This window comes from Leopardus geoffroyi, chromosome E3 (assembly GCF_018350155.1).
Source record: "Leopardus geoffroyi isolate Oge1 chromosome E3, O.geoffroyi_Oge1_pat1.0, whole genome shotgun sequence".
Classification (NCBI taxonomy): Eukaryota; Metazoa; Chordata; class Mammalia; order Carnivora; family Felidae; genus Leopardus; species Leopardus geoffroyi.
The window spans coordinates 10,654,255-10,682,197 of NC_059340.1; the positions used below are offsets into that span (position 1 = coordinate 10,654,255).

At 60.5% G+C, this 27,943-nt stretch overlaps 1 protein-coding gene across 6 annotated transcripts in view; it reads left to right on the forward strand.

Annotated features, from left to right (window-relative positions):
- The window catches only part of GTF2IRD1 (GTF2I repeat domain containing 1), a 123,497-nt gene that overhangs the window by 32,671 nt on the left and 62,883 nt on the right, over positions 1 to 27,943 (forward strand). For 4 of the 6 annotated variants that reach the window (XR_006708030.1, XM_045460137.1, XM_045460135.1 and 1 more), the window contains exons 2-11: positions 3,914 to 4,042; positions 7,085 to 7,226; positions 9,575 to 9,730; positions 11,530 to 11,713; positions 12,439 to 12,749; positions 13,942 to 14,031; positions 16,345 to 16,428; positions 21,017 to 21,200; positions 25,809 to 25,834; positions 26,701 to 26,809. Coding sequence is in view for 5 of the 6 variants with exons in the window: in XM_045460137.1 (XP_045316093.1) it covers positions 3,920 to 4,042; positions 7,085 to 7,226; positions 9,575 to 9,730; positions 11,530 to 11,713; positions 12,439 to 12,749; positions 13,942 to 14,031; positions 16,345 to 16,428; positions 21,017 to 21,200; positions 25,809 to 25,834; positions 26,701 to 26,809 (1,409 nt within the window). In the remaining variant the exon portion in view is untranslated. Of the gene's footprint in view, positions 1 to 3,913; positions 4,043 to 7,084; positions 7,227 to 9,574; positions 9,731 to 11,529; positions 11,714 to 12,438; positions 12,750 to 13,941; positions 14,032 to 16,344; positions 16,429 to 21,016; positions 21,201 to 25,808; positions 25,835 to 26,700; positions 26,810 to 27,943 lie in introns of those variants that run through there. The other 2 variants (XM_045460138.1, XM_045460139.1) reach the window with 2 other exon arrangements.

Genomic DNA, 27,943 nt, shown 5'->3' on the forward strand with positions numbered 1-27,943 from the left:
CCACATTGGGCTCCATGCTAATGGTGGAAGCCTGCTTGGGATTCCCTCTCAAAAATAGCTAAACATTAAAATTTCTTTTAAAAATAGGGGTGCCTGGGTGGCTCAGTCAGTTAAGCATCTGACATAAGCTCAGGTCACGATCTCATGGTTCATGAGTTCAAGCCCCGCATCAGGCTCTGCGCTGACAGCTCAGAGCCTGGAGCCTGCTTCGGATTCTGTCTCTCTCTCTCTCTCTCTTTCTCTCTTTCTCTCCCCCTCTCTCTCCCCCTCCCACCCACCACTGCCATAAATAAATAAACACTGAAAAAAAATTAAAATTTTTAAAAACAAAAAAAAGAAATGAGAGAGAAGGGAGATGAGGATGAGGCCTCTGTTTGAACCTGAGCACCTGGGCGGATGGCCGGGAGAGGCAGGTCTAAGCAGGGAAACACGGGGCCTACTCCGTTTAAGTTGCTTGTTAGACGTGGAAGAGGACAGGTAGGGAGAGAGAGAGAAGCCCAGAGTCACCAGCCTGTAGGTGACATTTAAGCCAAAGCATTGCAGCGAGGGGCAGAATTGGGCGGGGGAAGAGGAGGGCCGGTTGGGGATGGGGGGACTGAGCCTGAGCCCTCCTCCCGGGTTAGGTTAGCAGTCAATGCCAGCAGTGTGAGTGGCCAGGAGGTAGGAGGAGAATCAAGTTGCCGGCACCCTGGCAGCCTCTAGAGAAGAGTCTGTCGAAGGAGAGGAGAGAGACAGAGCTCGTGGCCTCCGCGCCCTCACAGGCCTCGTCCATCCAGGAGCCCGAGGGCGGCTGGCAGGCCCTCGCTGCTTGTGCCCTGCTTCTGGGGCCAGCCACCTGTCACCTGAGGCGTCACTTCTGGTGTCCCCTCCTGGGGACCCCAGAGCAGCTCTTGGCTGCCTCCAGCCCGGCTCGGCCTGGCCCTGGCCGCCAGTGCTCGAGGGCTCCAGCTGTGGCTTCTGTCCTCACCGCGGGCCCCCGGGCCCCCGGCGTCTGTCCTGTTTATGCCTCCTGCTTTACTACTCTCATCTTCGTATTCTCTGTTCCGTGTAGTCTGTTGGTTTTATTGAGTGGTTTTCTCCCCGCCTCAGGTTAGAGCCAGCCCCCCACCCTACAAACGAGGAAACTAGGCGCGATGCCTGGGTGGCTCAGTCAGTTAAGCATCCAGTTCTTGATTTCGGCTCAGGTCATGATCTCATGGTCGTGAGTTCAAGGCCTACATCGGGCTCGGTGCTGACAGGGTGGAGCCTCCTTGAGGTTCTCTCTCTCTGCCCCTACCCTGCTCGCTCGCTCTCTCTCTCTCTCTCTCTCAAACTTTAAAAAGACACTTAAAATTTTTTTTAAAGTTCATTTATTTTTGAAGGAGAGAGAGTCAGAGCACGAGCAGGGAAGGAACAGAGAGAGAGAGAGAGGGAGACACAGTATCTGAAGCAGGTTCCAGGCTCTGAGCTGTCAGCACAGAGCCCCACAAGGGGCTCAGACTCACAAACCTGCTCATGACCTGAGCTGAAGTCAGATGCTTAACCGACTAAGCCACCCAGGCGCCCCCCAGAAACCCTTTAAAACAAACGAGGAAACTAGGGTTTGGGGTAGTTGACCCGACGTGGTCCTCCTGGCAGGCCTTTGTCTGGGTCTCCCCGTGTGTGTGGCTTACGGCTCCCGGCCCGGTGCTCTGGCCCCTCTGTCCCATCCACAGCAGCTCTGGCCACACGGGACCCTCTCTCCGAACCCTGGCCGTTTGTCAGAGGGGGGACTCTTCTCCGTCTTGCCTCCCTAAGTGTGCCCACCTGCTCGGGACAAGGAGTCAGGGGACAGCCCAAGCCGAGCCCCCTTTTCCTCCCTCCCTTCGTCTCTGAGTCCCTGGTTCCTTCCTAAATGGATTAGGACTCTGCAGGAAGGAGCCAACAGCGGTCTGGGTGACCCGGAGGCTGGGGCTGTCTGGTGCCTCCTGCTTTGCCCTGATTCAATTTGGGCCTCAGCAGCTGGGAGGCTGGCAGGCTGAGGTCCGTCTGGGGACGGTCGAGGGGTGGCCAAAGGGAGGGGAGAAGCCTTCCAGCGCCCCGGGCGGGCAAACCTCTCAGCTGCTCACACGGCAGACCCTCCGGTGGTCTTCGTGCCACAGAAGGCTCCAGGGGAGGCCACTGGCTGCCTGCTGGGCCCTTGGGATGTCCCGTATGTGGCCTGTCATGCCCTCAGCATCCCTTAATACTGTGGACTTCAAGCATTTGTAAAATTGCAACCTGGGAGAAGAAAGGAATTTTATAAACATTTAGAAGTGAACCCAATTCACATTCCGGCCAGCGGCCGCCTGGCCCGTTGTTAAAATCAATATTTATTCACAGCCAAATAGCAGACTGGGGCCAGAGCCGAGGCCGGAGCCGGGCTCCAGAGTGTTCCTCGTTCGTTTGCGTGTTTCCATAACCGAAGTTCGGACGCTTCTCACCTGGTTATGTGTGAGGCACTCTGACACCTGTTCTGTGTCACCGACCCATGACTCACAGGAAGCCTACAGACTGCGGTTTGGACCACACCCCCCCTTGGCCCATCATGCACATCGGGCCTGAGCTGGGCCCCGGGGGTCACCAGCCCCTGCCCTCACAGGGCTTACAGTCCAAGGGGCAGCTGTGGTAACAGAAGGCATTCTGGGTCTGGCACCCTTTAAGGTAGCAGGCCCAGCTGTCAGCCCGCCCCCGGCGTCCCCGTGTGCAGGAAGCGAACGGGACGGGATCCACAGACTCCCTCTGATGCTCACTCCCCTGAACTGGCCACCGGCACCTGGCCTGGGGCCCACGCACAGAGCCCTGGAGGAGCTGAGCCCGGAGAGGGAAACCCAGAGTCCCTGCCTCCACTCTCTGCCTTCTCCTTTGCTTGGATTGGCAAGAGAGCAGCCGCCTCTGGAAGGCCCTGGCACTGGGACAGCCTGTGGGGTGGGGGGTGGGGGTGCCCCCAAACCCTGGCCCTGACTCCTGGGGTTCTGGTGAGGGAGGGGCAGGAAGGAACTGGAAGCAAGGGAGGCTGACCTGTGTGTCTAGTGGGTGCCCGTTCTGGGCTGCCTGGGGCAGCCCTGACATTGGGCCCTGGTCTGAGGGTGCCCCAGCGGGGGGAAAATGCACCTCTCTCCTCCAGGATCCTTGTGACTATGGGACAAAGTCCTGTCTTGGGGAAACCCTGTTCTGAGATGAAGTGGCCTCTGCCCCACGGTATCTTTCTGAGCTCAGGGGGGCCTCGGGGCAGTGGCCTGGCCTAGGGAAGCCTGTGGCTTGAGAGCTGTGACGGAGGAGGCTGGGGACATGTGGAAGGCCAGCGAGGACGCCTGGCCCAGCTGGGGCAGGAAGGGGCAGGAGGTGGGGCAGCGGAGGGCACCTTGCCAGCAGAGGTGACCATTAAAAGCAGGGCGGGCAGTCGGTAGAGGACAGAGGGACACTCCTGTTGGGGAGAATGGATGTGGGTATGTTTCAGAGGCGGTGATGCTTGGCGTACCTGGAGCGTGGGGTGTGAGTGGGGGAGCTGGATGGGGGACAGGAGTCCAGAGGTGGGCAGTAGGGAGCCACGGAGGGTGTGTGAGCGAGGCAGAGCCACTGCCAGAGCTACATGCAGGGGGAGAGTTGGCGGTTGAGGTGCCAGGCAGACTGGCCCTGGTAACGGCATTGCAGGTTTGGGGGACGTTTCGTGGAGCGCACTCCCCAGTCTCCCTGCTGTCTGTGCGCGTGCCCCCGTGGAGCTGTGTGCAGGCGACTGTGTCTCCAGGCCTGTCGGGGCTCTAACGCCTTCATGCGTACGAGACCCTGGTGTGAAGAGGTGGCCAGCTCTTGATTCGTCCCACCTGGGAAGCAGAGGCGGCCCCTGGGGGCCTGGGCAGTGGGCAGCTGCCGAATGTGCCCCGCACGCCCATCTCCTCCTCCTCCCTCCCTCCAGGTGACCATGGCCTTGTTGGGGAAGCGCTGCGACATTCCCACCAACGGCTGCGGGCCCGACCGCTGGAGCTCCGCCTTCACCCGCAAAGACGAGATCATCACCAGCCTCGTGTCTGCCTTAGATTCCATGGTGAGTGCCCCCGTCTGCCCTGGAGGAGCCGAAGCCGACTGCAGAGCCGTGGTCTCACTCCCCAGCCTGAGTCTCAGTGGCCCCGTCTGCAACAGGGCCCTCTGCCCACGTCAGCGGGCGGGAGGCTTAAGTGATCGGGATGGAAAAATCCAGCCCTGCGAGTAACCGCTCTCCCCTCGTCCCCTCTTCTTCATTACCTCGTGCCATTCGAGTCCCATCCCTGGGAGGGTCCCAGGCTTCCCTCCCTCCCCTCGGGTCCCCTGGAGGATAGCGTGTGGGCAGTGATTCGTGCGAGAGCTGTAATCCCCGATGTTAAAAGCAAGATCTGGGACTGCATCTCAGGACCAGGAGAGAGAAACGCGGCCTCAGAAATTGTACCTAACCCTATGGTAGTTTGTTCCAAGTAAGGAAATAGTAATGTCATTTTCCTGTAGCCTTTTCCTGGGGGAAAGTTCTGTGACAGAGGGTAGGTGGGTGTTAAAATCTGTCTGGCATCAGTTAGCTGCGCCCTTGCATTTGAGGATGGTGAAATTCAAGTCCAGAGAAGGCAGTACCTTGCCTGGAGTCACACAGCTTGGCCAGTTTTTGTTTTATTTTTTAAAAATGTTTATTTAGTGATTTTGGAGGCAGGGATGGAACATGCACACGCTGGGGAGGAGCAGGGAGAGAGAGAGTCCTAAGCAGGCTCCCCACTGGCAGCTCAGAGCCCAACGTGGGGCTCGATCCCACGAACTGTGAGATCATGAGCTGAAATCAAGAAGAGTTGGACGCTTAACCGACTGAGCCACCCAGTTACCCCTTCATCTTTATAGTTTTAACATGTTTGCATCTCTAAAATTTTTTTTAATGTTTATTTATCTATTTTGAGAGAGCGAGATAGTGATCAGGGGAGGGGGAGAGAGAGAATCCCAAGCAGGCTCCCCACTGTCCACGCAGGGCCTGATGCGGGGCTCGATCCCACAAACTGAGATCATGAGCTGAAATCAAGAGTCGGACACTTAACCGACTGAGGCAGCCCAGCATGATCAGTTTTTAAAGTGGCCTTTCGGGTGCAGAGTCTACGGTTTCCAAGAACAAGGGCCTCCTTCCAGGCTGTTCCTGCTTAGGGAGCTCGAGCGCTGTTGAGGTGGTGCGTGTGGGCCAGAGGCGGTAGGCACCGCTGGGGAGGTCGGCTGGGTACGACCCCGTCCCCGTGCAGAGCGTCCTTCGTGAGGAGGGGAGCCCCAGGAGCTCAGCCATGCCTGCTGCAGGGGCGGCGATGGCGAGGTCAGCTGTGACAGTGGGCAGTTACGACCCCCACGACAGCCACTGAGCCGTCTGTGGTAATTGACATGTAAATTGTAGTTAGTCGAGGGGCGCCTGGAGGGCTCAGTCGGTCAAGCGTCCGACTCTTGGTTTCGGCTCAGGTCACGATCTCACGGTTTCGTGGGTTCGAGCCCCACGTCGGGTCTGTGCCGATAGTATGGAGCCTGCTTGGGATTCTCTCTCTCTCTCTCTCTCTCTCTCTCTCTCTCTCTCTCTCTCTCTCCCTCTCTCCCTCTCTGCCCCTCCCCTGCTCGCGCTGTCTCTGTGGCTCCCAAATAAATAAGTTGTAGTTAGTTACAATGAAATACGGTAGTTCAGTTGTTCAGTTGCGCTGGCCTCATTTCCGGGGCTTCGTGGCCACAGGTGGCTATGGCATCGGAAGTGCAGGCAGAACATTCCCATCGAGACGGAGAGTTCTGTTGGGCGGCACTGCCCTAGAGGGTGTTACGGAGGCTCCTCAGGGCAGCAGTGGCCCTGTAGCTGTCCTGGGGGCGTGGACAAGCCCCACCTCCCCCGGCCTTGGGTCCCTTTGTGGCCTTCCTGAGGGACCCTGAGGATAACAATGACACTTGCTCGGCCGTGACCTGGCTGTGGCATTGTCTGGGGCCCGGGGCCCGGGGCCTGGGTCCTCGGGTGGTCTGCATGGGGCCAGACCTCTTTTAGGGCGTTTCCTCACAGTCCAGGTCTCTGTGTCTCTGGGGACATCAGTTCCCGGGGAGTGAATATCTCCTCCAACAGCAGGTTGCTTTAATCTTCAGAGGAAATCAGCACACACCCTTCACCATGGGAGAGCCTAGGGGACAGGCTTGCTGGCTCTACAATGTCCCTGCCCCCCCCCCCCCCCCGCCTCCTCAGCAGAGCGACTCTGAAGCTGAAGCTGCCGCAAGAGGCATGATCATGGCCCAGAGAGGTTGAGGAACCTGTCCTAGATCACACAGCAGCAGGACTGTGATGAGAAGGCAGGCTTCCTGACTGCCAGCAGAGCTCTAACTCAGATAAAAACCAGCATTTATGAGGCGCCGAATGCAAGCTGAGAGCTTCGCAGGCAGAGTTTTTCTGCTGGCCTAGGTCAGAGGGCTGAAATGCTCGTGGTCTCGGCTGCAGGGCCCCTGTGTGAGGGCTTCCTGTGCTGTGGGCTGGCCAACCTCAACTCTGGGACTGCAAAAGTAACCTGTCCGATTGTGTACCCACACGAGGTGCCCCGGTTTAGAGATGTGTTTTCATGCCAACCAGGCCCCACGACCAAGCCCATTGAAAGCCTGGGCACTGGGCCGTTTGGCCCCATTAGTCCCAGAGCAGGAAGGCGCTGATGGGGGATTGAAGCCTGGATCTGTATGAGCCTTGGTTCTCCTGGGGCCCCCCGCCTCCTCCTCAGTTAGGACTTTGAGAAAACCTAAGACAGGATTGTCCCTGGGGCTGGGGCCAAGCCTCAGGCCGGAAGCCTCCTGCCCCCAGAGCAAGGCAGACCTGGGAGGAGGGACGGGCAGAGGCCACGTGTCTTCGTTCTCCTGTCTTCTCCCCTGACCTTGACCAAGCTTCGGTGGGGGCGGGGGGCATCATTCACTCATTCCTACTGCAGAACTGACCGAGAACATTGGAGGGGTGACCTCCCCCTCGAGCTGCTGGTGGGCTCTCGGGCAGCTGGGAACTCCCATCGCACCCCCAGAGCCGTCACTGGAGGTGTCCCCAAGCAGGGGGAGCCTTCCCCGGGCTCACGTACCCTGCTCCCCCCTGCAGTGCTCGGCGCTCTCCAAGCTGAATGCGGAGGTGGCCTGTGTCGCTGTGCACGATGAGAGCGCCTTCGTGGTGGGCACCGAGAAGGGGAGGATGTTCCTGAGCACGCGGAAGGAGCTGCAATCAGACTTCCTCAGGTTCTGCCGTGAGTACCCCGGGGCTCCGGGGGCGGGGCCTGCGGTCCCTGAGGGCAGGGGCTCTGGCGCATCTCTGGGTCCCCAGAGCATTACCAGGTGGCCCTGTGTCGGGGTGGGGGGTGGGGTTATGTAGGCTTCCCAGTGTGGCATCGTTATGGGGGGGCAGAGTTTTTATTGGAATCAGACACACAAACCCCAGGGGGGGCCAGGCCCGACCCCTCCACCAGCTCATTGATAGAAGGGGACACTGAGGCCCAGTGTTGCCCGGTTCCTGTGAGTCTCTGACATGGGGACCGAGTGCATCTGTTCACCTAATACTTGCTGAGTGCCTGCTGTGTGCAGCACCCTTTACAATGCTAACTCAGTTACCCAGGGTGGGTAGGCACTCTCATTGTTATAGTAACAATCTTGGAGCCGCCTCCTAGTGGCTCTTGGGGGACCAAGTGACTGAGGACCCATGCAGCACGAAGGAAATGCTTGATAAACTCGATCCGTAGTGCTTTGGGCCAAGCCGTGTGCTCAGGAAATACTTGCCTCTGGTTTACAAATGAGAAACTGAGGCCCAGTGAGCATAAGCCATGTCCCCCAGGGACACACAGCCGACAAGCGGTAGAGGCCAGGTTTCTGTTCTGAACGCGGTGCTCTTTCTGCTACGCCCCTTCAAAATAGGGGAGGGACATCAGGACACCCCGCCCCCCCCTGCTGGGAGCTCTGAAGCAGGGGTCTTTCTGAAGCCTCCAACTCCTCAACGCTACCTGGGCCTTTACACCCTCATAACTCAGCCCCTGGCTCTGCGTTCTCCCCTCCCAGCATCCCGCGTCCTCACCGCAGGCGGTGCTGTGCTGAGTGCTGGCTCACCTCCAGGTGCATTCTCACCTCTGCCCACTGGAAGGCCCTCCCTCCTCTCCCCTGCCCGCAGATGCCTCCCCGGCCTCCAGATTCACATTCCTCCCGCCCAGGCCCCCTCTGTGCCGCTGCCACTCCTTGCCCCCCACCCCAGCCCTTGCTCCCCACACTGTGCCAGCTTCCCATGCCCTAAGCTTCCATGCGTGCTCCTGGTAAGCTCCTGAGCGAGGTCAGCTTCACCTTTGTGGTGGGTTAGGTCCTACAGGGTTGGGGCCTGGCCCCAGCGCTGAAGGCCAGCATCCCTCCGGCCATTCGAGCCCACGATTTGGGACTCAGAGCTCTTGGGGTTAAGAGCAGGCCCTGAAGTCAGACGTGTGGGGCCCTATCCTGGCTCCGCCACCTGCTGCCCGTTGGGCCTTAACCTCCTTGTCTGTGAAAGGGGAGGACAGTGCTGCACTCCTCGAGGGTCGATCCGAGGATGAAACAAACCTCCTAGAGGTTAGAACAGTGCCGGGCACGTGGTTTACACACAGTATATGCCGGCTGTTTTTGTCCTTGCCACTATATTAGCATCTGTCTTATACCCGGGGTCTGGACCCTAGATCAGCCATTTCAGGGAAGGCTGTCCCCCGGCACTGGACTTCCAGTGCTCCCAGCTTCCAGATGCTTTCCTAGCCGCCCCCACCCCTACTCCCACTCAGCTCTCAGAGCCTGTGCCCTCTCCCCAGGTTGGGTGGGGGCTGGGCCAGGGTAGAGTAGACAGTGCCAGGGTCCTGTGGCCCCCGATCGGCCAGGCTGGGGCGTGTGCACCTGGCTTCCCGGAGCCAGGCAGAGCTGCTATTTATAGCCGGGAGCTCGGCTGGTTTATTTCAAGCTCCACGGATCCCGGGAGGGGAGCCGGCTCCAAGCTGCGAGGGGCCCTCCAGACCCTCCACCCATCCCCTTTCCAACGCGTTTTCTAGCATTTCCCTACCCAAAGGTTCACTGATACTCCCAGGGCCCCACCCTGGCCCAGCCTGGCATGAACCTGCCTCTTTGCAGCCCCATGGCCTCCTGGCGGTGTCCCCATCGTCTCCTCGTCTGGCAGAGCAGAAAACTGGGGCCTCGATCGTCTAAGACAGCATTAGCGTCAAAGCCCAGAGAGGGTTGGATGGAACAGACCTTGGCTGAACCCCAGTTCTGAGCCAGGCCGGCTGGTTTTTATGTGAGAGCTCACAGACTGAGGCCCAGAGAGGGAAGGGACTTGCCCAAGGTCACACAGTGAGTTAGAGGTGACCAGGAGGAAACCCAAGCCCTATGCTAGGCACTAGGAACTCAGAGATGACCAGCCCTGCCCTGGGCAGGGGTTTGGGGCAGGGCCCGCTCGTTCGTTCGTTCGTTCGTTCGTTCGTTCCTGTTCTGTGTTGAGTGTCTCGCTGCAGGGCTCGGCGCGGGGCAGGGACATGCCAGCTCGCTGGGCAGGTGGTAACATGGGTGCTCGCCATGGCCCGACATGCTCTGTGTCCCGCAGGAGGGGCCCCATGGAAGGAGCCGGAGGCAGAGCATCCCAAGAAGGTGCCGCGGGGCGAGGGTGGCGGCCGGAACGTCCCTCGGTCTTCCCTGGAGCACGGCTCGGACGTGTACCTTCTACGGAAGATGGTAGAGGAGGTGTTTGATGTTCTTTATAGTAAGATCCTTCCTCATTCCATTTGGGGCCCCGGGCGGGTGGGAGCCCCGGTCCCTGCCCTGCCGAGGAGGCCCCTCCCGGCCCCACCGCGGGCCCAGGGCAAGACCTCAAGGTGTGGCCTCCCCTCCCCCCCCCCAGCCCTCCCTCGTCTTGTATCCTCAGGCATGGCTCCTCCACCCCGGCCATGCTTCCCGAACCACTGTCCCCACTGCCCCGGCCTGCTTGGCGCTGGTCACTGCCACCTGTCGCCTGGAAACGGCCCCCGGCTCGCCCTAGTCTCTTTTCGCCTCCAGGCCGGCTCCCTGCTGCCCCCACCTGTCCTTGACCAAGGGCCTCTTCCTAAAACACAAGTCTGACCAGGAAGCTCTTCCTTCCACTGCCCTGGGGGCTCCCCATTGCCCTCAATGTGGCCTAAGCACCCACATGGCCGGTCCCGCCCACCCCCAGCCATGCTGCCCTGCCTGACGGAACCGTTTCCTGTTCTCCAGCACACTCCGGCTCCATTTCACACCTACCTCCTCGCCTTTGCACCGCTGTGCCTTTTCAGACTGCCTTCCCCTCTGTCTGGCGGCCGCCACATTATTCTCTAAGGCTCGGCTCTGGGAAACCCCCTGCCCCACTGGCTTAATGCCCCCTTTGGGTACCCACTGTGTCCTGTGTCCTCACCAGCGCAGTGCTCTCTGGGGTCAGGGTCTGTGCTTGCCCTTTCCGCTGTTCCCCAGCCTGTAGTTCAGGGCCCAGCAGCGGCAGATGTTGACAGGCTGTTTGTTGAACGACTGAGCGACGGCTGACTTAACTAGTTAGCCAGAGTCCTTCCTGTGGGGGAGGTGGGCGGGCCTGGCCTCCCTCAGAAGCGTCAAGTTGCAGAATCTGTGGCCCGGTGGTAGCCTTCACACTCTCTAGGTGACCTTGGGCAGGTCCCTAAGGGTCCCACCTCTGGCTCTGTTCCCTTCTCTACTGCAGTCTTTGGTTGTGTGGAGCAAAGGTCTGTGAGGAAACTCCCGCTGTCGTCTAGATGTCAGGAGGAAGAGGAGGCCTGGGTGGGAGGGGAGGCCCGGAGGGCCTGGGTGGGCACGCTGGCCACCCTGGGAGGGGAGGACTTGTCACACGTGGTGGCCAGGCAACCGCCCTTTTGGCAGCTACGGGGTTGGTGCCCACAGCCCCCCACACGCCTCGCCCCACTCTGTCCCACCACCGGTGGAACCTGAGGTGGCCCTGAGGTGAGCGGCCTCTTACTGGCTCCAGGTGGGGCTGCAGGGTGGGAGTGACAACAGTCATTCCTCACCCAGGGCCCCTGGGCCACCCTGAGTCCCCAGCCAGTCTCCCCTCCATTCACCCCTTCTTCAACCCCACCACCTTCTGTCCGTGTGCTTCCTCTCTTCCTGAATCTGTTCTTCCTGTTTCCACTCCCCTCCCTCACCTCCTCCCTTCCTCCCTGCCATCTCTCTCCCGCCCTCCTTTCTCTCTCTCCCCCGTGTCTCCTCCTCACCTCCCACCCGCAACCCCGCACCCCACCCTCCCCTCCGCCCGGGTGCCCTGAGAGAAGAGAATGGCGAGAAGCTGGGAGCCCTGTCCGTGGGGGAGCCCTGGCCCTCGGGTGCACACAAAGGGGACTTGTCCCTAGCGCTCACCCACCCCTCCCCCCCACTTAGCCTGTCCTGTGTGAAGCTCACAGTGAAGGGGCCCGTGGGGTCCAGTTTCCTGGGAACCCGGCACCACAGGGAGTGACTCCACGTGGCCCCAGCCCAGCCTGGCTGCCCTCTCACACTAGACCCTCTCCTCGACCCCCTCCCCCACAGGCGAGGCCCTGGGAAGGGCCAGCGTGGTGCCCCTGCCGTACGAGAGGCTGCTCAGGGAGCCGGGGCTGCTGGCCGTGCAGGGGCTGCCCGAGGGCCTGGCCTTCCGGAGGCCAGCCGACTACGACCCCAAGGCCCTCATGGCCATCCTGGAGCACAGCCACCGTATCCGCTTCAAGCTCAAGAGGTGAGTGGGCCCGGGGCCTGGTGGCTGGACTGTGAGGTCCGGACCAGGACGGGCCAGGAGGGCGACCTGCTTCCATTCTGGCTCAGCCACCTGTGGCCACTTACCCAGTCATGGGGAGGGGACTTCAGACACCCGAGGGGGACTAAAAGCTCCCAGCCTGGCGGCGGAGGTGAGGCAAATGCCCGGTCGTAGAGCATGATCTGAGCCAGGCGTTATGTCACGGGGGCCCCCGGGGGACTTCGGTGTTGCAAAGAGGCTGGAACAGCCCTGGCCGGGAGCCACATCATGTGTACTCGCTGGGGTTATGTCAGGGGCTGGGGGGAGGCGAGGAGGTGGAGGCTGGCGAGTTGGGTCGAGCGCTGGGGCTGCCTGGAGACCGGCCCGAGGCCGTGGCGTTGCCCATGGGTGTTCAGCAACCACCCTCCGCGCACAGGCCCAGAAGAGGAGGGATGTGGTAGGAGCTGGGGGGCGACCAGGCATGTGATGGCCGGGTGGGAGGCACGGAGGCCGAGGGCAGGGCCCAGCTCCTCTGGCGGCCCTGGGCATATTACAGCCCTGCCCTGGCCTGCACCCCCGCCTGTAAAATGGGGACTAGCTCCCGGCCTGTGTACCTCGCAGGCCGCCATGTTGTGCGGGGGCCGGGCTGGGGGACTAAAGGAAGAGATGGGACCTTCTGGTGGGTCAGGTGTATGAAGCCATCACGTGTCCTTCTCTCCTTCACCCAGGCCGCTTGAGGATGGCGGGCGGGACTCAAAGGCCTTAGTGGAGCTGAACGGCGTCTCCCTGATAGCCAAGGGGTCTCGGGACTGCGGCCTGCATGGCCAGGCCCCCAAGGGGCCACCCCAGGACCTACCCCCCGCCGCCACCACCTCCTCTGTGGCCAGCTTCCTGTACAGCAGTGCACTCCCTAACCACACCACGAGAGAGCTCAAGCAGGAGGCGCCCGCCTGCCCCCTTGCCGCCAGCGACCTGGGCCTTGGCCGGCCCGGGCCTGAGCCCAAGGCCTCTGGTGCCCAGGACTTCCCTGACTGCTGTGGTAAGCTGCTGCCAGGACCCCTAAGTCTGGGGGTGGGACAGGGGTCACTCGTGTGGGGGCACCCTCCCAGGGCAGGTCCGGGTGCCCGGGCCCACCCCAGGCTGAAGGAGGCACGTTGGGACAAGGGGCCGGGACAGGACAGCTGGCGACCCTGGGCCTCCCCTCAGCCGTCTGTGAACAATATCCTTGGCCTGGGGCCAAGCGATGTCCAGAGGAGTCTGTGGAGTCAGTAAACATGCTCATTGGTCACATGCTGCATCCCCAGCCTGGGTTGGGGGTACTGGAGATAGAGAAGGGACACCTGGATGTGAGAGAGACCTGCGTTCACATCCTCGGGCTCCTTGGTTTAGTGGCTGTGTGTCCCAGAGCAAATCTCTACCTCTCTGAGCCTCAGATTCCTCATCTGTCAAGTGCAGATGCCAGTAGAACCTCTCACAAGGTCATCGTCCGGGTTAAGTTCCCGGGCCAGTCAGAAATGCACATTCTCAGGCCCTGCCACAGTCCTGCTGAATCTGAAGCTTTGGGGACGGGGCCCAGTCGCCTGTGTATTTGAATCTGCCAGGTGATTCAGATGGTGCTCATGCTTGAGAACTGCTGTATTAAAGCCCTGAGTCCGGGGCGCCCGGTGGCACAGTCAGTTGAGCATCTGACTGTTGATTTTGGCTCAGGTCGTGATCCCAGTGTCGTGGGATCGAGTTCCACATCGGGCTCCATGCTGAGTGTGGAGCCCGCTTAGGATTCTCTCTCTCTCTCTCTCTCTCTGTCTCTTCCTCTGCCCCTCTCCCCACTTGCGCTCTCTGTCTCTCTAAAATTAAACACACACACACAAAACCCCTGAGTCCAATGCTTAGTACATAGTAGGTGCTTAGAGGGGGCTGTTATCAGGAGGAGAAAAAAGGGCTTCCCTCCCCTCCCCACCGCCAAATATGTGGGCTGAGCGGCCGGTGGGACTTACACACCTGAAATAGGTGTCCCCGCCTGTAAAAGGTGTCCTGGGACATCACAGCTTCTCCCTGATCTCCCGTTTGGATAGCAGACTCTGCCCCTGGTCAGGGAACTTGCCTAGAGTTCGCGATCACAGGGCTCAGTTCTGGGGTCTCCCTGATGGATGAGGCTGTTACCCCAGGCCAGATCTGGGGGAAGCCCTCTTGGGGCCCACCTTGAACCTGTGCCTCTCCTCTGCCTTGTCCAGGACAGAAGCCCCCCGGGCCTGGTGGTCCTCTCATCCAGAACGTCCACGCCTCGAAGCGCATCCTCTTCTCCATCGTCCATGACAAGTCAGGTAGGACGGTGCCCATAGCAGTGCCCTGAGCAGACTGGGGACCCGGGGCGGGGGGTGGTGCTTCCCGAAATGGAAATGTGTCCACTGGGTCTTACAGGAGAGCTGTGCACGAGGGACCTTGAGTCAAACCAGAGTATGACAGTTCTGCATTGCTACGTGACAAAACTACCCCGGAACATAGCTTAAAACAGCAAGTGTTTCCACCTCATAGTTTGCATGGGTCCAGAATTCAGGAGCAGCTTAGCTGGGTGGTCCTGGCCCCGGATCTCTCATGAGGTTGTGATCGGGTTGCCAGCGGGGGCTGCGCTCATCTGAAGGTTTGACCGGGGCCGAGGATCCACTTCCAGGCTCACTCATGTGGCTGGTGGCAGAAGGCTCCTTCCTACTGCATGGGCCCCCACGGGGCTGCTCGAGTGTCCTCGTGATGTGGCGGCTGGTTTCCTGACGTTAGCAATCCCAAGCAGAGTAGGGAGGAAGCCACGTGTCTTTCATGACCTATGTCACAGGTCACCATCAGTTCTGCTGTGTTGTACCCGTTGTTTTTTTTTTTAAGTTTGTTTATTTATTTTGAGAGAGAGAGAGAGAGAGAGAGAGAGTGTGTGTGTGTGTGTGTGTGTGTGTGTGAGCAGGGGAGGGGCAGAGAGCGGGAGACAGGGGGAATCCCAAGCAGGCTCTGCACTGTCAGCATGGAGCCAGACGCCGGGCTCGAACCCACAAACTGCGAGATCATCACGTGAGCTGAAGTCAGATGCTCAACCGACTGAGCCACCCAGGTGCCCCCGTGTCCTACCCTTTAGAAGCCAGAAATGAGCCACCCACACTCACAGGGAGCGAGAGGAATTAAACTACACCTCTTGAAGATGAGAGACAAAAGAATTATGTGGGCAGATATTAAAAGTACCACACGGTATTTGGGATTCATTTATACCCAAAGGGCTGAAGCAAGACTGTCCAGCAATTACGCCTTGTGGAGATCTCAGCCTCGGCTTCAGTGAGAGGCTCCTTAAGAAGACCTAGTCCCCTGGGGCGCCTGGGATGGCTCCGTCGGTTAAGCGTCCGACTTCAGCCCTGGTCATGATCTCACAGTTCGTGAGTTTGAGCCCTGCGTCGGGCTCTGTGCTGACAGCTCGGAGCCTGCTTCAGATTCTGTGTCTCCCCCTCTCGCTGCCCCTCCCCTGCTTGTGCTCTGTTTCTCTTTCTCCAAAAATAAATAAACATTAAAAAAAAATTAGGGGGGCGCCTGGGTGGCGCAGTCGGTTAAGCGTCCGACTTCAGCCAGGTCACGATCTTGCGGTCCGTGAGTTCGAGCCCCGCGTCGGGCTCTGGGCTGATGGCTCAGAGCCTGGAGCCTGTTTCTGATTCTGTGTCTCCCTCTCTCTCTGCCCCTCCTCCGTTCATGCTCTGTCTCTCTCTGTCCCAAAAATAAATAAACGTTGGGAAAAAAAAAAAAATTAAAAAAAAAAAAAATTAGGGGCGCCTGAGTGGCTCAGCCAGTTAAGTGTCTGACTTTGGCTCGGGTCTTGTGGTTCATGGATTCGAGCCCGGCGTCGGGCTCTGTGCTGACAGCTCAGAGCCTAGAGCCTGCTTCGTGTTCTGTGTCTCCCTCTCTCTCTGCCCCTCCCCCACTTGCGCTCTGTCTCTCAAAAATAAACGTTAAAAAAATTTTTTTTTAATTAAAAAAAAATGAAAATGAAAAAAAAATTAAAAACGAAAATAAAAAAAAGACCTAGTCCCCTGAAGGGCGCCTGGGTAGCTCAGTCAGTTAAGCATCTAACTCTTGATTTTGGCTCAGGTCATGGTCTCGCGGCTTATGAACTCGAGCCCCACGTTAGGCTCTGTGCTGCCAGCGAGGCTGGGTAAGACCCCAGACGCACAAGGTGTGACGGTTAGTAGTCTGAGGTCAGGACTCGGCATCTCAGGGAGAGCACCCTCTCAGCCCCCTGCCCGTCTAGGGCAGGAGATACCCAGGATGGACAGGCTGAGCCGACGTCATTAGCCACTGCCCGTGGGGGCAGACAGAGGCAAGAGGAGAGAGCAGGTGTGGAGACCAGTAGGGCGTTGTGTAGGGCTGTCTCCTGGAGGAGGCTGGGGCCTCAGGGCCCCCAGTGGGAGTGGGTGGAAGGGGTGAGGCCCCTCCGGGGGGCTCTGCCGGAGAAAGCCCGGTGGTCTCGGCTGTGGAAGGAGTGTGGCTGTCCTGGTGCCCCGGCCCAGCGAGGAGGGTCTAGCGGGGAGCTGGACGCTCGTCACGAAGCAGCCAGGCCCTGGGCTCCCCGCTCCGACCCGCCCTCACTCGTACCTCCTGTGTTTTGATAGAGAAGTGGGACGCCTTCATAAAGGAAACCGAGGACATCAACACGCTCCGGGAGTGCGTGCAGATCCTGTTTAACAGCAGATATGGTGAGTGGGCGGCCCGGCCCGCTGTGTGGCCCCGGCAATGTGCTGAGCATCTCATTACGTGGCAGTCACTTGTGTTCCCTAACATGACAGCGGGAGCCATATGCTGGCACACCAGCAGTGCTAATGTCATCTCCTGTCTGGCTGGGGGGCGGTTGTGTCAATATTTCCCTTCCAGATTTCTCCGGGGGGGCGGAACTGATGGCAGAGCCCCAGCCTTGACTCACCTGTGGGAGGCAGGCGGGTCGGCATCCAGAAGACCCAGAAAAACGGCCGCTGGCCTCGCGCACTTGCAGGGTCCGCCCCGTGCTGCGCTGTTTCCTGCCGCCGTGCCTTTGGGCCTCTGGGCCTCTGGGCCTCGCCCTCCACCCGCCTTGCCCCCCACGTGTTTGGGGAGCACACTCCCACTCGTTCTTCAAGACTCAGCCTAGGCCGGCCGGGCCCCCAGAGCCGTGATGGGGTTCTCTCTGTCACGCGCCCTGCACCTGATGCCCCTTGTCTGTATCTGTTCCCGTGACGGCCAGGACCGCGCCAGCCCCTCCCTGTGTCCCCAGCACCCAGGACAGAGCCGGGCTCAGGGCGCATGTCTGCCCTCTGCACCTGGCTGGTCGCCGGGGCGGGCGTGCCTTCCACGCGGTCCAGCTTCACACCCAGTGGATGGCGAGGCCACTGGTTGGCTGGAAGGCGGGGGCTGAAGCAGGTGGTCTGTAAGCCCCTCCCACCCTGGGTGCTCTGAACATCCCCCCCCCCCACCCTGTGCCACGCGCTCCGACACACCCATTCTCCCCGTCTCCCTGGCAGTCCTTGCTCACTCTGTCTTTATTGAGCTCCACCTGTAAACCCCACTCAGCGGATGGCCACGTGTGGCCCTTGCTTGAGTGGGCGGCTCTCACTTAACTGTGGAGATGACGCAAGTTCCCGCAGGTCACTGCAGGTGTGACAGCCACCACCCGCTGAGTGGTGCCGCCCCACGGTGGGGAGTCCCTCCGTGGATGGGGCCAAGGGAGGAGATGGGGCAGGGGCCCCGGGAGCTCCCTGAATGTGCACGGTCCAGAACGAGCACTGTGCTGGGAGTCCATAGCCACTTGCCGGGTGACCTGGAGTTGGCCGTCACCCTCGGTAACCTTGGCCTTCTCAGCTTGAGCAGAAGGGACAGCGTGGGGCTTTATCCTCCTCTCTTCCTTCTGTCTCTTTCTGTCTTTCTGTCCTCGCTCTCTCTCTTCCACCCTCCCCTCCTGCCTCGATAAAGGAAAACCCTTTCTCCGACACTTCTGACACCGGAAGGGTGGGTTTCCCAGCCCCAACAATTCTCCAGGCCTCTGGACACCAGCTGGGCGTCCTACAGTTCAGTCCCGACGCAGACCCCCGCAGGTTAAGGGCCCAGTCCCAAAAGACAGCCCCGCGGTTAGGCTGTTTGAGGCCTACGGTCATTTTTCCGCGTCTTCCGGATGGTTCCCCAGACGGGCACCCGCACTTCTGTCCGCCTCTGCTACACATCCACGGTTCGCATGACCCCTCAGGCTCAGCCAGCCAGCCTGCCACAGTGGCTCACAGAACCCGGAAACACCTTGCTTACCTTTACCTGTTTATTGTGAAGGGGACGGACGGACAGCTAGAGGACGAGGTACACGGGGTGAGGCCTGGCGAGTTCTCGAGCGCTGGAGCTTTTGCCCTGGTGGAGTTTGGGGTGCACCCTCCCGGCACGTGGGTCTGCCAGCTTGGAAGCTCGGGGGAGCCCTTGGTTTAGAGTGTTTACAGGGGTCCCAGTAAGTCGGAGGGATTGGTTAAAACATTGTCCCGTGGTGATTCGCTCAATCTCCAGCCCCTCTCTGTCCGGGGCGGTGGGGGTGGGGCTGAAAGGGGCAACCCTCTGATCACGTGCCCCCCCACCCCGAAACCAGTCCCCATCCTGAGGGATCTGGGGGCACCCCCTTCGTTATCATAAACTCAGGTGGGTTAAAAGGGGCTTAATATAAATAACAAGGCTCTTCTCAGGCCTCTCTCTCAGGAAATCCCCAAGAACCTGAGTGCAAGGCCACACATGGACTTCTTATTAGATCACGAGTTGCTCCCTCCCTTTTTTTTTTTCTCACGCTTTCACTGGTTCGCCCACTTATCAGTCATGCATCCTGAGCCTTCCCACCTTGTGTCGTGCACGCAGGCCAACGCTGGTCTCAAGGCCTGAAGATGTGTCTTGGGTTGTAGTGTAGTGCCTGGCGGGGGGGTGGAGGGTGGTGGGAGGAGCCCTTGGAAAGACAGGACCGCAAGAAAAAGGTGAGGTCTTCACAGGCTTGAGCAGTCAGGGGTGGCTTCATGGAGGAGGTGCCCTTTGATCCACGCTGGGGCTAGGGAAGCCTAGGCCTGCAGGCTTGGCAGGCTGTGCCTTCTGGATTGGGGCGGGGCTGAGCCAGGCTCTGGAGGCCTCGTAAGGAATCCGGCACAGCCTGGGCGTCTTTGATGTGGTCTTTCTGGTAGACCCGCTCCTCCCCTCTTGCCTGGACCGTCCCAGGCAGGTGTGAGATGGATGGGCAGTAGGGGGAGGGGATCTGGGGAGGACTGGCTCTGTCTGCCTTGGGAGCCTTCTGCCCCAGCCGGGCTGGCACAGCGGCCTCCAGTCTTCCCGCCTGTAGTGCCCTCTGGATGTTTCCAGAACACTGAACCTTTTGCGGATGCCAGCACCTGGCCTGGCCACATCCAAATCCAAGGAGAAGCACTGGGCTTGGAGTGGTTGAGGCCGTGTCCCTTCTCTGGCTTCCCCAACTCTGAGCTTTCCCTGCAGCTGTGCCGGGGAGAAGGCAGTCCCCAGGGGCACGCTGTGGCTGGCCTGAGGTATCCCACAGACCCTGGATAAGTGGATCCTGCCCCTGGCTCTGCCCTTTCAGCCACCAGCTCTGGGTGAAGTGGGCCAGCAATGGGGCTGGGGTGCAGAGGTGGGGGGGGGGAATAGAACAGAGAAGAAATGGGGGGAACCCCAGCCTCCAGGAAGCCTCAAGAACATTGTCACCCGGAAGGAGATTGAGACTACGAGGCACTGAGGATCCTGCATGGCGGCTCCGTTCTCCCGTCTCAGTGGGCAGAGGCTGGAGGCCAGGTGGGATTGACCGCTGTCCACTGGGTCCCCTTGCCTCCGAAGAGACAAGCCCAGCAAATGAGAGGAACCCGAGTGGAGATGAATTCACACAGACTCACAGAAGCCACCGCTGACGGGCTGGGGCTGGGGGTTGGGGGAAAGACATGGTTTGACAGCTGTTGAGATTTCGAGGGTTTAATTTGACAACGAGCTAAGTGTGGCTTCACAGTGGGATCTGGCTGCCAGAGCCGCCAACGCAGACCCGGCTGTGTCAACAGAAAAACAGTCTTGACGGTGTGCCAGGGAGGGCCCCAGGCAGCTCGGCCCTGTCCCGCTCCGGGTGTGGCTGGAGGGGAGTCCAGCTCGGAGCTGGCACCTGCTGGGACACGGAAAAACGCGGCGCGGCCGGAACGGGGAAGGGCCTGAGGAAGGGCACGGAGACCCAGGACCACTGGGGAAGTTTGGAGGGATGAGGCAGGAGGGGCGCAGACACCCCGCCCAGCAGGTCTCCTGAGACCTCCCAGGCCCTGGGGGGGGGGGGGGGAGTGGGTGGGGAGGGAGGGGAACAGGGACCCATGAAAGTCCCATCAAGCACATAGTAGGTGCTCAAAAAGTACTTGGTGCCTGAATGAGTAAGAACACGGGACGTAAGTGAATGATTGAGATGGCCTGAGACTGAACCCAAGGGTCCACAAGGAAGGAACAAGGAACCCACTTTGTAAACCCGGATTCTGCCTGCACTGCTGTTGGCAAAATTTCTACAGTCTCATTTCTGGCCCTGATGAGTAAGCATCATGTGCACCCCCCACACCTCCCTGGAGGAAAGAGCATGTCTGGAAGGCTGCAGGAATCCTGCCGAGAGCCCCCTCAAGCCTGGCTGCCGTTCACTCGCTCACCGAGTACAGGGAGCAGCTAGTCTGTGTCCCATCCTGTCTAGATAGATCCCAGATGGGGAGCGGTTGGCCGCCTGTGTCCCCGTGGAACTGAGGTTCTGGACAGTGAACCAGCCTACAGACGAATACGTGTATAGTGTCAGGTCATGGTGAATGTGGGACGGAAAACAAAGCAGGGCGAGATGGAGGGGACTGGCGAGGTGACATCTGAGGGGACGCTTGAACGGGGAGAGGGAGGAAGGGCAGTGTCTGGTGATCTGGGAGGAGAGAGTCTGAGTAGATGGTAGAGCATGTGCAAAGGCCCTGGGGCAGGTGCGTGTCTGACGTGTTAGGGAGGCAACAAGGAGGCTGCAGAGACTGGGATGAGCAGAGGGGGCACAGGAGGGAGGTGAGTCAGAGGTGATGGGGTCCTGGTCACGTGGGGCCTCGTAAGCCCAAGTAGGACTTCGGCTGTCACCGAGGGGGATGGGAGCCCGTGGGCATTTTTCAAGAGGGAAGTGACATGCTGCTCCATGGCCGGACGGGTGCAGGGGATGGGGTGGGGGGAGGTGATGGTGACCACGGCCCTGGGGGCCCCGCATGTCCTGCAGCTTCCGTCCCGCGCTCAGCCTTGCCGTTGCCCTTCCAGCGGAAGCCCTGGGCCTGGACCACATGGTCCCCGTCCCCTACAGGAAGATTGCCTGCGACCCAGAGGCCGTGGAAATTGTGGGCATCCCCGACAAGATCCCCTTCAAGCGCCCCTGCACGTATGGGGTCCCCAAGCTGAAGCGGATCCTGGAGGAGCGACATAGCATCCACTTCATCATTAAGAGGTACAGGGCGGGGTGCGGGCCTGGGCTCGGGGTGCCGCGGTGTAAGGGCTGGGCAGGGCGCCACGGCAGGCGCGAGGCTGGGCCCGGGGAGGCGATGATGACGCCTGGGTGGGATGAAGAGGCTCTGACAACCGAGAGGATGGGCGGGCCAGGGAGAGAAGTCGGCCTCCTTAACCTGACGGGAAGGCTCTTCCTTCCTGGCCTCTTCTGAGGATTGAACGGGGAAACTGAGGCACGGCGCCTGTGGACGCTCAGTAAGGTCTTAGTAAGAGGTGTTTTCCTCCCCCTAAAGAGGACTGAGGCCTTTCAGCTTACCTGCCCCTAGAGGGGGGCCCACCTGAGGTCACACCCCACCTTGGGCTGCCCTACCTGCTGGTAGGCTGACTGCCTCTCCTGTCTCCCTAGGCAGCCTGGCGCAGGTGTGGGTAGGTGCGAGAAGGCAGGACAGGATGCACTTGAGAGCTGCAAACCCCCAGGGTGGCTGGGTTGGGGCGTGGGGGGAGCCTGCTGCTGCCCATCCCGCAGTGTCATTGCCCGAGACTCTAGCAAGGAGTTTGCCCTCACAGCCGGTTGGACCCCCACCGTGCAAGCATCGGGGTCTCCAGGCAATGCGTGGACTCCCTGGGATGTTTCCTCCTAAGTGGTTAGAGACGGAGGGTGGCCAGAAGCCATGCCGTCCAGCCCCCTGCCTCCAGGCAACAGGGCACCTGCTCCGGGAGCTCTCTGAGGGCACGCCTCCGGGGTGTGCATGTACTCACGGGCGTGCTTCCTGGACTAGAGGCAGGCACTGAGGGCGAGGACTGCGCGTGGCTTGTGGCTGAATTCCCAGTGCCTAGAACAGCCCCTGGTATGCAGTAGGTGCCCATTGTGTATGTGTGCAATGAGTGAATGAACGAACAAATACTCGTCCAGGGGTGCAACTCGTCCAGAGGCTGGGCGTGGGCAGCGGCTGGGGATCCGCTCAGGGCACGGAGCTGTTCTAGAGCAGTGGGCAGGACCTTTGCAGGGTTGCTGGAGGCCAGAGCGGGGTCTGCTGGGCCCCTTTGCTTTGGTGGGGGGGGGGGGAGGAACAGCAGGCTCTAGGGCGACCAGGGCCCTGGAGGTGGGCAGATTCGGGAGGGTGCTGTGGCATCATCCCGGTTGGCGGTGGGTGGAAGGAGAGAGGTTGGCTCCATTTGGGGTGGATTCCGAGCTCTGCTGGGTTTGCCGGTGGGTGGACGGTGGGAGTGTGGAGGGGAGCACGGAGGCCAGGATCACGCCGTGTTTCTGGGTGTACAACTGGGGGAAGCAGGTCTGGTGTGGCGTGGAGGGTTCACGTGGGGTATGCTAGCCTAGAGATGATCGGATACGGAATTTTGAGAAGTCAGAAGCTCCAGAGGGAGGCCTGTGTCGGAGATAAGATTTCTGAGAGTTGTCCTCATGGGCCAGGTAGGGCTCTCGCCAGGGTGGAGATAGAGAGGAGAAGGGAGTCCCCACTTTAGAGGCCAGGGCGAGGAGGAGGAGGGAGAGGAGGATGGGGGGAGGAGCCACCAGCAAAGGAGGCTGAGAAGTGGGGGGGTGGGGGGCGTGGTGGGAGGGCAGATTATTCTGGAAGTCCGCCTGACCGTGTGGGTCTCCTGTTTGGAGCCCTTTCCAGCCCCCGGGGTACAGTGCATACTTTGGCCCCAAGGCAGGTCGTCAACCCCCCCTGCCTTCCCTCCCTCACATGGAGCACAGCCTTGGACACCCTTCTCTGAGTCCAGGCCGCCTTACTGCCTCCAGGCCTTGGCTGAGGCTCCTCCCTCCGCCCGGATCAGCTCTCCCCAGCTTCCCACCTGTGTTCATCGTTCAAGGTGTGCTTACCTCTGGTCTGAGAGTCCTCCCCGGCGCCCTCGTTCAGAAAGGATTTCCCCCCGCCACGTTCTGGAAGTGAATTGAAACCAGTCGCCCTCCTGTCAGCCAGTGCCTGATGCTGTGTAGCTTAAACGTGTCTTGCTGCTGCTGAGTTCTTTTCCTGCTTGACTCTCGGGAGGGGGACGGGGTAGGTGAGAAGAAAGCTTCAGGGACACCCCAGCGTCCCCCCATGTGCCTGGCCATGGTATTTGGGTCCTCACCGTGGCTGACCTTGATCTCCGTCTAAACCAGAGCTTAATTAATTCTTCACTAGTATTTGCCAAGTGCCTGTTACAGGCTCAGCCCTTCGCTGGGCTCTACTGAGGACTTCACAGATAGCAGTCAGTCCCCAGAGGCCACGGCAGGGGGCGTGGGGTGGTCACTCCTGTGATGAGTTCAGGGCACAAGAGGACAACAGGTTTCCAAGTGTCGAGTCGATGGCAAGTGGCGAGCGGCAAGCCAGTGGGGCTTCCTGAAGGAGGAGGCTTTGGCATCAGGCAGATCGGGCTTAAAGTCACTCGAAGCACGATAACCTTGAATAGCCCTTCTCTTCTAAGCCTGTTTCTCGTTTGTAAAAATAAGGACAATGGTGTGGCCCTCTCCCCAAGATTTTCTCAACATAAAATGAGGAGGCAGGCCTAACACACCTGACCTATAGTAGATGTTCAATAAACGTGAGTCCTTTCGCTTGACCTCATCTTCCTCACATATAAAGAAGTAGTCAAGTGCATCGGTGTTGACGCCCCGAGTTTGGGTCCTAGCCCTACTTTCCCAGCTGTGTGTCCTTGGGCAGGTCACTTAACTGCTCTGTGCCTCACTTTCCTCATCCGTAAAAGGGGGCTAGTGGTGGTCCTTGCCTCACGGCGCTGATGGGAGACCACATGGCGGGAGGTGAGCGAAGTACCTAGAACAGCAGCTCCTCCCTCCTGAGCCCTCCGGACCTTTTCTGCTGTTACACATCCTCGCCTGGTCGGTGGAGCATTTGAGATGTGAGTCGGGCAGAAGTGAGTTGGGAGGCAGGGCTTGGGAGCTGCCAGCAGGCTTCCTCTGCCACGGCCCATGTGTCTGCAGGATCGGGGGCAAGTCAGGGGGAGAAGCCGATCCACAAGCCTTGGGGGTCTTATTATCGGCGGTAGGAGGCTCCCTGGCCCGCCAAACGCCCATTCCCACCAGGACACCAGCTCTGAGTGTCAGGGTCCAAGCTGACACCCGAGGGGCAGACACATCAGTTCTACCTAAGGCAGAACATAAGGGGCAAAAGCATGCGGAGGGGGTCCCGGGCCTCTGGGATGTGTTCGGAAGATTGACCGCAACTGCTGGTCCGTGCCCGTCAAGCAGCCCTTGCGGGCCTGGCGGCTCCCGAGGGCATCTGTCAGGGTCCTGGAGCCTCGTCAGACCTCCCTGTCGTCTGCCCCCCAATCCTCCTCCCAGGGAACCTGGCAGGCCACGGGCGCTGTCTCCCTGATGGGCGATGGTAACACCGTAAATGATAAAACCAGAGTCGAGGCCAGCAGCCTCCCTGTCACCAGGTGGGGCAGAGGAAGCAGGAAGCAGGGCTCGGCGAGGAAGTCGGTCTTCCCAGAGTTAGTCCCATGGCTGCTTCTCAGCCTTAGGGGACCCAGATAAGTGGGGGCCCCCAGGAGCAGCGGGGAAGGTGGGGTGCCTCAGAACGAGAACCGGAGGTCAGGCCCCGGGCCTCGCCTGCCTTCCACGCTGATTTTTTGGCCTCTGTTTGAATTTTCTGCCGGCCTGGCCTTGGGCATTACTAGGCCCTTGTGTTCGGGCTCCGACATCCTTTCTTGTGTCTTGTGTAGCATCTGTAGCCTGAGTGTCACAACCGAGGCCCTGGCCCCTCGTCCAGCTGTTCCATGGCACACAGACTCTGCTCAGGAACCCCCACCACTAGCTCCCCACCCCTGTGGGTGCCACCAAGGTGGGAGCCCGGGTGAACAGAAAGAATACCAGCCCTGAAGGCCGACAGGCAGCTGACCCCAGCTTCCTTGTCGACCTTCACCCCACCCCCGTGTTCCTGGCTCAGACTTCAGGTGTCTCTCCGGGATGACGCGGGGGTCCCGAATGGTCGCAGGCCCCCAGCCACCCCTCCTCCAGTCCGCGGTCTTTGTGGTGATGGGGTGGTCTGGAAGTGCCACGTTGCCCTCAGGGGCTCCCCATTGCCCACGGGGCAGAGAGCACGTGCCCGAGCCCAGCATGGAAGGCTGTTCCCCTCCCCCCCGAAGTCTTCCCAGACCCCTTCTCAGACTGGGGTGCCTTGGCTCCCGTGTGAGGGGTCCCCTGTGTCACCCGTACGATGTGGTGACAGGCCTGGCTCGTTGCAGTCAACACGGAGCTTCTTGGGAGCAGGGTCGGTCCCCGTACCTGTCACTGAGACACAGGCCATGATGGGTCGAAGCCCACGGGGCCCTGGCGGGAAAGGGGTATATATCGTCTGCCACCTGTGGCCAGAAGGAGCTCGGGGCTGGGGCACTGAGATGGACAGCTCGGACCCTCCAGGACCAGCCCGCCCTGGCTGGAGAGAAGTACTCCTGGCTGTTCTGAACGGTGGCCTCTCCTCCCCCACGCGTGGCCAGCCCAGGACTCCGGGCTGCAGCGGCAGCCGTGTGCCTGGGACTGGAGTGAGCATCACCGAGGGGGCCTGGAGGCCTGTCCCTGAGCCCCGGGGGGTGGGGGAGCCCTCAGCCCGCATTGCTCTCATACCTGTCTCTCTCCTCTCCCCAGGATGTTCGATGAGCGAATCTTCACAGGTATGTGCGGGTACCATCCAGTCCATTCTGAACCTCTGAGCTGATGCCCCCGAGGGCTTGAGCCGCCATCCCACGGGGACCCTGGCGTGGGGAGGGGGCCTGGGCGTGGCCACCGCACCCCGGGGCAGACGCCCCCTTCAGGGACAGTAAAGCTAACGTTTGCTGAATACTGACGTGCGGCGGGCAGTCTGGCTGGGACCCTGTTCTGTTCTACTTTAATTTCGTTTTGAACAGTCCTGTGAGGCGGGTTCTGCTCTTCTCCCTGAAGCCCAGCCAGTAAGCCGTGAGGCTGGCCACAAACCCAGGCGTGTGGCCCCGAGCCCGGGCCGTAACCAGTAGGCGGCACGCCCCTCAGGAAGAAGAGGAGGGCTCTGCCTGATGCAGCAAAGGGAGCACAGATCTTGGGGCGCAGCAGACCTGGGTCCTGGTCCTGGCCCTGCGGCCCGCCAGCTTTGTGACCTGGGCAGGGTTATAGGAGCCTCACTTTCCACATCTGTGAAATGGGGGGTGATGAGGGCACCCAACTTCCTCTGGGGTTCTCCGATAATTAAATGAGAGAGGGGTCCCGCAGTATGGCCTTGGGGGCATCGGCCATTTTCTGGAGGGTTCCCTCAGCCTTAGGAGTGTACGTGAGGTCGGGACCGGCGTCCTGTAATCCTCCCGGATCCCTGGCCTCCTCTGGCGCTGGGGCCCATGTTCCTTCTCCCAGGAGGCATCTCTGCTCAGGACCTGTTCCTGGCCTGGCAGAGGCCAGACGACCCACAAAGGGCGCCCCCGAGAGCCTCCCACCAAGGCCCGTGCCCATGTGTCCCACAGGCCATAGGCTCGCGGGCCTTTGTCCTGACCTTCCTCGTCTCTCCACCCAGGGAACAAGTTTACCAAAGACCCCACAAAGCTGGAGCCAGCCAGCCCACCGGAGGACACTTCTACAGAGGTCTCCCGTGCCACTGTCCTCGACCTGCCTGGGACCGCTCGGTAAGGCCCCCCCCCCCCCGGCGTTGGGCTGATAGTGTCACTGCAGCGGGGAGCAAGGCCTGGGGCTGGCCAGAGGATGCTGTGCCCGGCGTCTCCTGACAGCCTCACACCGCGACACCTCGGGTAGGCACAGGGTCACTCCACGCAGAGCCCCCTCCCGCCTGTGTCCCCACCCTGCTGCGGGCCAGGGAGAATCTGAAGGGACAGATTCTCTGCCGACCGTTTTCCAGCTGGAGAACCCTTGTCCCCACTCAGGATCTTAGCCGGATGTTGCTTGATGTCTCTTGCGGGAGCCCTTCCTTTGCACCCAGACTAGGTCAGGCAGCGGTCCTGCGTGTCCACAAGGCCCTGCGCTCAGCTCACGGCCTGGTCGTCACTGCCCGCCAGTGCCCCCCGACCCGGGCTCTGGGCTCCTGGGGGCCAGGGATGGTCCCTTTGTCCCAGAATCACCGCATCCAGCCCAGGCCTCCCCCATAGTGCTCTGTGGAATTACTAAATTCCCCATCCCAGGGGCCCTGCCCAACTTTGCTGCCCACCTCTCTTCCGAGACCTCTGTCCCCACTCCAGGCTGGTGGCCTCTCAGCTCCGCATCCCACCAGGAAGTGTTGATTGAACCCCACCGTGCTCCGTTGTGGGGCTCCCAGACTGGCCAGACCCAGGCCCCAGGAGCTCCCACCCGGTGGGGAAGGTGGGTGCCCAGACTGTTCACCCCAGGATAGGAAGCAGAATCTCTGCTGGGCCAGCTGGCAGCTGTTGTCCTGAGAGACCAGGCACTGGGAATCTCGCTCATGGGGAGGCCCATCCTGTGGGGATGGGAGTGACCGTGGACAGGGGTGCATTCGGCATTGGCAGCCTCTGTGGGTTCCTGGCTGCCTGGAGGGGAGAGCTGGGGCTGACGTGTGTTGTTTCTTGGCTTCCTTCCTTCTTTCCTTCCTTCCCTCCCTCCCTCCCTCCTTCTTCCCTCCCTCCTTCCTTCCTTCCTTCCTTCCTTCCCTCCCTCCCTCCCTCCCTCCCTCCCTCCTTCCTTCCTTCCTTCCTTCCCTCCCTCCCTCCCTCCCTCCCTCCTTCCTTCCTTCCTTCCTTCCTTCTTTCCTTGCCTCCCTCCCTCCCTCCGTCCTTCCCTCCCTCCCTCCC